The sequence below is a fragment of the Ricinus communis genome, chromosome 9 (genome assembly GCF_019578655.1).
Source record: "Ricinus communis isolate WT05 ecotype wild-type chromosome 9, ASM1957865v1, whole genome shotgun sequence".
Taxonomy (NCBI): Eukaryota; Viridiplantae; Streptophyta; class Magnoliopsida; order Malpighiales; family Euphorbiaceae; genus Ricinus; species Ricinus communis.
Window position 1 is genome coordinate 24,676,357 of NC_063264.1, and position 9,708 is coordinate 24,686,064.

At 28.6% G+C, this 9,708-nt stretch overlaps 1 protein-coding gene across 2 annotated transcripts; it reads right to left on the bottom strand.

The window, feature by feature from the left end:
- Window positions 1–778: 778 nt before the first annotated feature.
- Window positions 779–4,627, bottom strand: LOC8267537 (phosphatidylcholine 12-monooxygenase). Of its 2 annotated transcripts, XM_002528081.3 has the most exons (2): window positions 4,473–4,627; window positions 779–2,208 (listed from the first exon to the last, which is right to left on the bottom strand). In XM_002528081.3, exon 2 carries the CDS (start codon window positions 2,181–2,183, stop codon window positions 1,020–1,022), a length of 1,164 nt encoding a protein of 387 aa, XP_002528127.1. In that variant the 5' UTR covers window positions 2,184–2,208; window positions 4,473–4,627; the 3' UTR covers window positions 779–1,019.
- Window positions 4,628–9,708: the final 5,081 nt, after the last annotated feature.

The following is a 9,708-nucleotide window of genomic DNA, read 5'->3' on the forward strand; positions in this document are numbered from 1 at the left end:
AAACTTAAAAAATACTATAATGAAAAAATTAATATCTAACTAAATACACCACTTATAAATTTTATAGTAATTATAATTATAAATTTCCAAATAAATTTGGATAATAATTTCTAAAACTCTTTATAGCTTAAAAAAAAACTTCTAATAACTATGTCAATTTTACAAATATTGTCTTAAAATAATAATATATTTTTTTCCAAAAATACTAGAGAAAAACCAGTGAAGAAAGAGGTAGGGTGGTGGAAGTAGTTTAGATGTTTTCTCAAAAAAATTTTAATTATCAATTATCTGATAAAAAAGGAAATTAGTTTCTTAGAATTATATTAATTTATTAAATATTAAATATAAAAAATTGAATGTAATAGCAATAACATTATGATGGTTAGATGAATATGTAATTATAAAATTGTCATGATGAGCATTAGTAGAGTCGAAACCAATTTTATTTTTCCCAAAAGTAAATCATTTATGGATTGGATTGGAATATTTCTCCAAAAAAAACTGCAGATTAAATTAAATAAATAAAAGTTATGAATTAAATTGAATTCCATACACCAAAGACTTGTGATGCAAATATGCAAATCTAGTGAATTATAAATTTATTAGATTAAATAAAGTTATATATTAAAATTAATAAATTAACCTAAATTTAATAATTTTTTATTAAATAAATACATAAAAACATTAAATAAATAGTACGTAGGTATAATAATTTTATTTTTTTAGTAGAGAAGGATAAACATAATGTGTATAAATTATCTTCTAATGCTATAAAAGATTAAAAATAAAAACTAATATTATTTTTCTTTCATATTAAAAAAGTAAAAGGGACACTCGACTCCTGAACAACACCTTCCTCTAAGGAAGGCTAATGGTACGATTATTCTTCTTTTAAACATCCATCTAATTGTTTCTTGTTCTTTTTTTTTTGCCTTCTTTATTAGAACACATTACACTACACACACATTCCTTCTTGTTCTAATTACTTCTCTTAAAGAAACAGGCTACATGACACTTTTTTAATACTTGTTCCGGTACCAGAAAACGCCTTGTGTAGGAGCTCCTTCATCTGGCTCGACGAACAAGCACTCCTTTGCCTCCCTCCACAATGCCTTGTAAAATGGGGTACCATCATACCGGTAATACTCACCCATTATAGGCTTGATTGCTTTAGTGGCCTCCATTGCATGGTAATGTGGCACTGTAGCAAAGAGATGATGAGCTACATGAGTGTCTGCAATGTTATGGAATACTTTATTCAACACCCCATAATCTCTATCGACAGTCACCATTGCTCCCCGGAGCCAATCCCATTCCGATGAGCCATAGCGTGGAATAGCTGGGTGAGTGTGCTGCAAGTATGTGATCATAACAAGGAAACAGTTAACAATAAGCAATGGCACCCCATAGATACGCATTACCCAAGCCAACCCTTTTGCCATTGTAGCCTGATAAAGCACAAACGTTGTGGCAAAGATTCCGAGGTCAGCAATGTAAATCTGAAGCCTTTCTCTTTCGGAAAATATTGGGCCATAGGGATCATAATGGCAAGCAAAGCGATCGTAAGGTCTACCAGAGACATTGAAAGCTAAGTATAAAGGCCAGCCAAGGAGGAGCGTGGCAGCAAGTGTCAAAACTCGACCTGGCGGGTTGTTTAAGTACTTAGAATACCATGAAATTTTCGACTTTGATTTCGGGACGAACACTTCGTCTCGCTCGAGAGATCCTATGTTAGAATGGTGGCGGCGATGGCTATATTTCCATGAAAAATATGGAACCAGAAGTGCAGAATGGACAATTAGGCCAACAATGTCATCAGCCAGCTGATACTCACTAAAAGCATGATGGCCACATTCATGGCCGATGACCCAAAGACCAGTGAGAATGCAGCCTTGGAAGAGCCAGTAAACCAGCCAAGCGACATACGAGAGCGGAGAAGAGATGTAAGGGAAGAAGTTGGTGGCGATCGAGTAGAAAAGAAAACTTAAGCAGACATCATAGGCAACATAGGAGAATGAGCGCACAAAAGAGCGTTCAAAGCAATGGGGTGGGATGGCTCTCTTGAGGTCACCAAGTGTGAAAGGAGGCTTCGTGTGCGGCGCTCGCTTAAGGTGGCTGCTTCCTCCTTTCTTCTCACTGTTGTTGCTGGTTATGACAGTAGACATGCGACCACCACCTCCCATTCTTAAGCTCTTTTTAAGCACTTTCCTATAAATTATAAAACATAAAAATTGTAATTAACTTCAATAATCATAAGCTACACATTTTTATTCATTTGGATAGGAGCAAAGGGTAAGAACCAGAAGAAAAAACAATAAAAAACTGAACAACTAAGTGAATAATAGCAATAAAAATAAATAAAATGCCTCTAAAGTATTACTCATATGACCGTTGTATACACTTTAATTATTTAGTTAAATTTACCTATATTAAATATATAAACTGCAATAATAAAAAAAATAATATGCATCCATTAATAATTTTATATTTTAATATTAGATATTTTATATTATTAAAAAATTAATAAAATATGCATTAATCATTTTAAATTTTAAATTTTAAATTTAATGTGTTAATTTTTGATGTCATGTCGCATTAGGAGTACAAACGAATTCAAAAAAAATAAAAGAAAATAAAAGAAAGACATTGGACATAATGCATGAAATGACAAAAAAAAAAAAAAAAAAGGTGAAAATTCATTTCAGAAGACAAGTATATGGCATGCAAAGGTTTCAAATTAAAAGTGGCAGTTCCTCAGGTTGTGTGTGGCTTCAGGAATTCTATCGTCAGCCACACATGCACCTCTGTTGTCTTATGCAAACGTTAAGACAAGAAAAGACTTGTCATTATGCTTAGCTAATTCATATTCTTTTCTTCTTAATTTATAAACTAAACATTTAATTATTATTACAAGAATAGAGAATTGATAAGAGTGAGAATTACTGCTACATACAAATTTAGGAAGTAATTCTCATAATATATATGCATATTTGCTTTTTAGTTTTCGATTTAAAGGAGGATTTTGAACTTTTCTAATTTTAACTTTTTATATATAATTTCTATTTTCTTTTGAAACTGATTATATAATCTTTTTTTCTATACTGGTGAGTGTAAAATTTAAAATAAGTTTCTCCTACATAATTAAAATTTTATATAAAATTTACTTAAAAATATTAGCATGATATATATATATATATATATATATATATATATATAATATATACTTATTTTTAATAAATGGAATACAAATGTGTGATTTTTATATTTTTATATTTTACTTTAAAATAAGGTATTTTACTAATTAAATAATAATTTTAATTAATATTTTTAATATTATATTATTATTAAATTAGTTTTTAATTACAAACAATTCTAATTCTAAAAATTCATGTTTTAATTATATTTTTATACCATATATCAATAAGTTAATTTTAATTATACAAAAGAAGAAATAGCGATATACTTATAATATTAATATCATATTTAATTAAAATTAAAATTAAATAATATAGTTTTAAATAATGTTGAATTATTGAATTAATAAGAATTAAAATATAGAGATTTAATCAAGGATAATATTTTAATTTATTATTATTTTTTTGAAATGTAATATATTAAAATATTAAATTTTTATTAGATTTTATTTTACATTATTATTTACAGTTATTAAATAATAATAAAATCTACAACGTGCAGGTAATACTATATATATATATATTATTCTTATTGTCAGAAAATATACTATATCACTTCTTGTCATTTATATATTTTCTAATTTTTGAAAATATATTGAGAAATATAGAAAAATTAATGTTTATAAATTTTTTTTTTTTTTCATCTATTTCATTGTTTTAAGTTAAGTGACGAAAAAAAAAATAGTAATACATAAAAATTCAGGGCCCGCTTGAATTCCGACAAAATTTAAACTGAAAAATGCAAACATGTCAATTTACCGCTTTCTGCAAAAAAACTAAAGACTCAATAAACTGAGAAACATATATTCATAATATCGAAAAGAATTATTAGTAATAGAATAAAGAAAAATGAAGATAATGGCATTCATCTATGGTAAAGAAAGATCCATGCGTGCATGTAACCAGAAAAACAACAGATACTTGCATCAAGAAAAAGTAAAATGAAATTCAGACAAAAAATCCCTGGCATCAGAAAAATGAAGGTTTCTGAATTGTGATCTCCATCAGTAAGTCAATAAGTCAATAGGTAAAATGTTTTATCAGATTAAAATTCACGGACTGTCTGAAAATAAACAATAAAAATATATAACATAAGAATAAAATAAAAACGAAAAGTACTGGCAAAGTAGATTCTATTTAGTCATCTGTTGGTCTTTTCTACATAGAAAAGAAAGAAACCATGCATGCAAACAACAAAATCAGGCTAGTTCTTCTGTAGACTAAGAAATAGAAACATAGAAATAAGATAACTGTCTGAAAATAAACAATGAGAAATACCTGAGGCTTCGATGTCTGGAAGAGAAGTGCTTATCTCAGAGAAGAGAAATGTCTCCTCTCTCTCTCTCTCTCTCTTAAGACTAAGTTATAAGGTGTGGTGTTTGATTTGAGGTGGTGTTTTGCAGTGAAGAAGGTGTGTATATAGGCAAGGCAGGGAGGGTTAGGCTGGACCCCCAAGTTCCTGAGGCTGTACGCATGGAACTAAAGGATCCCCATTTGCTTAAAACGTGTCCATTTCATATGTTTTCTTCTTAAACAGCTGTCCAATTAATGTTTTTAACATTCAAAACATCGCAACAATGTCATCGCCTCACTCACCCTTTACTCTCAGTCATCACTCTTCACTTAACTACAGGGGATCAATGGTAAGTAAGGCATAATACCACTCTAATATGCATTTACCCTTCAACTTTCATCTTTTTGCTTTTCTTTTCCTTTTCGTTTCATCCAATACTCAATGAACTGCGCAACATTTAATAAATTGTACGGTAATTTGTAATTTTTTATATTTACTATAAAATAACTAATTTTAAATTTTAAATTTAAATTTATTTATTAATATCGGCATATTCGACGAGACCATTATATATTAACTAAAATAAAAATATTTAAAAATTAATTACAAATTAATTTATTTATAATCAAAATAATTAAATTATAAAATTAGAAGTTGAACTAGAAACTCTTATAATGTCTTTAATTATTCTTAAAATTTATAATTAAATTAAACATTTTAATAATAATATGTATATATAAATTTTAATTTGACATTAGATAATTAATATAAAATTTAGTTATTTAAAATTAATAAAAATATTTTATTCAATTATGAATTTAAATATTAAATAAATATACATCTATTAAATTTCAATAATAAAATATAAGATGAGGTTAATAAATTTTAATAAATATTTCTGTAATTTTATATTAAAAAGAAAAATTTATTTATATTGATATATTTATTGTATTGTATAAAAATAATATATATATATTTAATTATTCAAAATTAATATTAATTTTATATAACAATAATAAAAAATAGATTAGACTAAAATTAAAATCACGAGGTCAAATAAATTTAACATAAAGACGAAATTGACAATAAATGACTTTTGTTTGTAACAGGAATTAGCCAAACGCTTGTCAAAATTAGCATAAACCTGTCAAAATTTCTTGGTTTCTCCAAAAAGTGAACAGTGAGCTGTGGACATGACTCGCACCTGCTGCCTCGAATTTCGGTGCCACCTCGAAATATCTCTTCTGCTGCCTCGAATTCCCTTGCCACCTCCTAATCTCTCTTCAGCGGCCTCCATTTCCATTGCCACCTCTCAATATCTCTTCTGAAAATACTATGGAATGTTTGGTTGAAATGATAAAAGTTGGATACTATTTTCATGGACAATTGGTCAATTTGTGCCCCAAACTTATACTTAAAAAATTAAATATATAAACTTATCAGCAGATAAATTCTATTTAGAATCTATTTTGTAAATCAAATAAATTTTTAATTTTAACCAAATTTGAAATTGTTTACATCCAAATTTAGCATTATCCTACGACTAGTAATTAAACCAAGCCTATTAAGAAGGCTTATATATTTTTATCCAAATTTTGGAGCCCTTATTGTTGGATTTCTAAATCATTATTAAATTCTCAGCTTACTGGCCAAAAATTGATTAATAATTCATCATTAACATGTAAAAAATTAAGGATGCAAGAATGTGAAAGGGAAGTTATAAAGTCTTTTAAAAGGTTGTAAGACATTCTTATGAAGTGGGGAGGTAGCAATACAGGTCGGGAATAAAAAAGAAGTGTGGATGTTAAACAATATCCTGGAAGAATTTTCAAATGGAAAGGAGGTTGAGAAAACTAAAGAAGTGGAATATAGAAGTTACATTTAATCTACATGTACAAAATATGAAAGTGATCAAGTACGTATTTACAAAGTGCGAAGTTGATTGATGAACAAGCCAAGGAGTAGAGATATGCACAATACAGTCTTCAAGTTATGGATGTCTATAACACTACTAGAATATGATTGTATAGCGACGAATAGGATCTATCGCTAATTGCGATGAATTTTAAAGGGAATAACGACGAATAATAATAGCGAATATTTGTAAGATAATGGCAAAGGAGATGTAATGGAATAGCAACAGATTTTAGCAGAGGTTTGAAACCATCATTAAGTTTGGCCCCACCATATGGTGGAAAAATTAGCGATTGCCTGATGAGTAAAAATGGTGCTTCAGATTGGGAGTAATCAATAATGATAGGGAAAAATTGGGGGAAGGAGAAAGAAAGACTGAATGATTTAGCAATAGATTAATTACAGTCCCTACCAAGCGAGGTTCTTTGGTTGAACCTATAAAAGAAATGTAACTCATGTGGACTTGAAATAACATGGAGACACTATTGGATTGTCCTATCATCATTTTGTGACCTCTCTCTATTTTCTTGATATAAAATTCTTATTAGGAAATTCATTATTTATAGGATAATAGTCTGTAAGGTGACTAACCGATAATAAATCTCTATTTAGATTTGGTACATGTAAGGCATCTTTTAAAGGTAGAACTTGATTACTACTTTTAATGCTAGCGTCACCAACAAACCTAAATCCTAGTAGTGAGCCATTTCCAATAAGATCATTACCAAAATATGGACGTTTTCTTAACATATCAACATTACTTGTCATGTGTTGAGAGACTCCTGCATCAGATGTCCATTCAGTGTCAAAGATTGATCGTTAAGAGTGAGTGCAGCTAACGCCTTTAGAATGTCATCTTGAGTCTGTACATGCTTAGACAAATGCCAACATATTCTTGCAATATGTCCTGTGGCTTCGTAGATTTAAAGTTTCATTTTGATGCATTTCTCTTTCTACGGATGTCATTCGATGTTTTCCTAGTGGAGGTGGTCTACGATTCCTAGAGTCTTGCTTGTTGTTGATGTGATTTGTTTGTTCACCACAGTTATTGGTTCTTTGATTATATGCTTGAAAGCCACGACCATTGGAATTGAAACTATTTAGAGACCTGCGATTGGTATAACTATATTATTATTTTTGTACAACAAATCCAAGTTGATGAGTTGATATATTAGTAGTGAACCAATTTTATCATTGCTCACACCCTTGTAACAAGGACCAATTTAGTGTAAGAAGGGCATGGTGGTTTTAACATGGTTGTGGTAAGGACTCATAGTTTGGTCCTAGACTTGTGAGAAGAGAGAAAAAACCTTAACTTTATCAGTTACGAGACTTCCTATTGCTACTAGGTTGTCAAAGATGCTTTCGAAGTTGCAAATATATTCACCAAAAGTTACGTTGTCATCTTTGTAAAGATATGTCAATTGTTAATAAAGAGTAAGTTCTCTTTCTTGGGAGTCTTGAGCACAAGCTTCTTTAAGAGCATCTCAAACAGATTTGGATGATTCTTTGTCTATGACAAGACTAAGTGCTTCTTCAGAAAGAGTGCCAATTAGCCATCCATGAAGAAGTCGATATGATTTTCTCCATATTGTGATTTCGTCAGTTGCTGACGTAAAGTTATAAGTTGCTGTTGTGTCTACATTTGGTTCAACAGTTTCACCAGTGAGGTGTTCGATCAAGTCTTGACTTTCTACAAGGGCTAGAACTTGCTCTCACCATAGTGGGTAATTTTCTTTTGTTTTAACTAGTTGGTAACATTGTGTGAGAGAGATTTTTTTTTTCGTGTTGCTTATAGCACCTCTAATACCAAAAATAAATTTGGTATAACTAAACTTGTATATTTTTATTAAACGTGAGCATCAAAGAAAGGTTTGTTTACTTTTACACTAAAAGAATATAAACTAACTACTTAAGAAGACATATATATATATATATATATATATATATATATATATATATATATATATATATATATATTATAATTTTTTAATCAAGCTAGAATAATAATTCCTTTAATTAAATAAGAATTATCCCTCTAATTGTGATTGAGTTATATTCAAATCACTCATATCACCTAAGAATATCTCTAATGATTTAATATGAGGTTTATGTGCATCCTTATCACTCCTAATAATGCGACAACCTTATCACACTAAAGAATCATCTTCTTGCTCTGATTGTGGAGCTAATGGTGGTGTGTTAATATAATATTTATTAATTTGTTAACAAGTATTTGTCATTGATGAAAATCATATTTATTAATTTATTCAAACGAATATATATACATAGACATAATGTAAATCATTCTTATAGTTAATAAACAAAAGAAACGCCAAGCTAAAGTTATACTATAAATATTTATATTATTGTACATATATTTTTTTAATAAAATTAAGTTAACAAAAACTAAACATTTAAGTTTAAACAATGAAAATTTAGTACACATTTAATGACATAAGTTAATGAATATTTAGTACAAATTTAATGAAATATAAATTAATTAAAGAAAAACATGTCATTATCTGACGTCAATGTTTGATGCACGTATGTACTTAGGTCGGATCATATAACTACATGATCTAAAATCCATGTTATAAGAATTCATCAAAATCTCACTTCAAGAAAACAATAAATTATTTTGAAGTAGTGATAGGTCCAAATTATATATAGATATTTAGGGTATTTTAGAATTTTAATAATATGATTTCTATATATAATATGGAGAAAATATGTATTTTTACCTCACTTAAGTTTAATTGTCTATTTTCAGGTAATATTAACTAAGAGAGAAAAATATGGAGCTAAATACTAAAAAAATAAGCTTAATTGGACATGTTCATGTTAGACCCAAGATCAAGACACATAGACTGCTATTTGCAAGGTTTGGCAAAAAATTATAAGGTCCAAAGGATATTTTAGTCATTTTGTATAATTATTAGGATTTATATTAAAAGTTATTTATAGGATAGTACTTGGCGGAGATAAAGATATCTATATTCTTATATATCAGATAAACTTATATTGGTATACTTATCTCTAGGAAGACTTACTTAGAGGATGGCTCTTCTCTATATATATCTCTACAAACCTAGTTCTAGGAGGAGAAAGAGAGCTCTCTCTTGTCTGCTCTCTACATCTATCCACTATTATTTTCTCTACAGTTCTTCCATAAACACTTTAGTTTAGTTTTTATTACTTTTTTTAAGATTTAAGTAGTTTTTCAAGAAGTGGAGAGTGAGAACCAATCATCTTCCTACTTGAAAAAATTCTAGATCTAGAGGGAGTTTTTATTTTATTGTTTTA

What these genes read in the sequence shown, in the direction of transcription:
- LOC8267537 (XM_002528081.3), bottom strand. Translation starts at nt 2,183, where the DNA reads ATGGGAGGTGGTGGTCGCATGTCTACTGTCATAACCAGCAACAACAGT.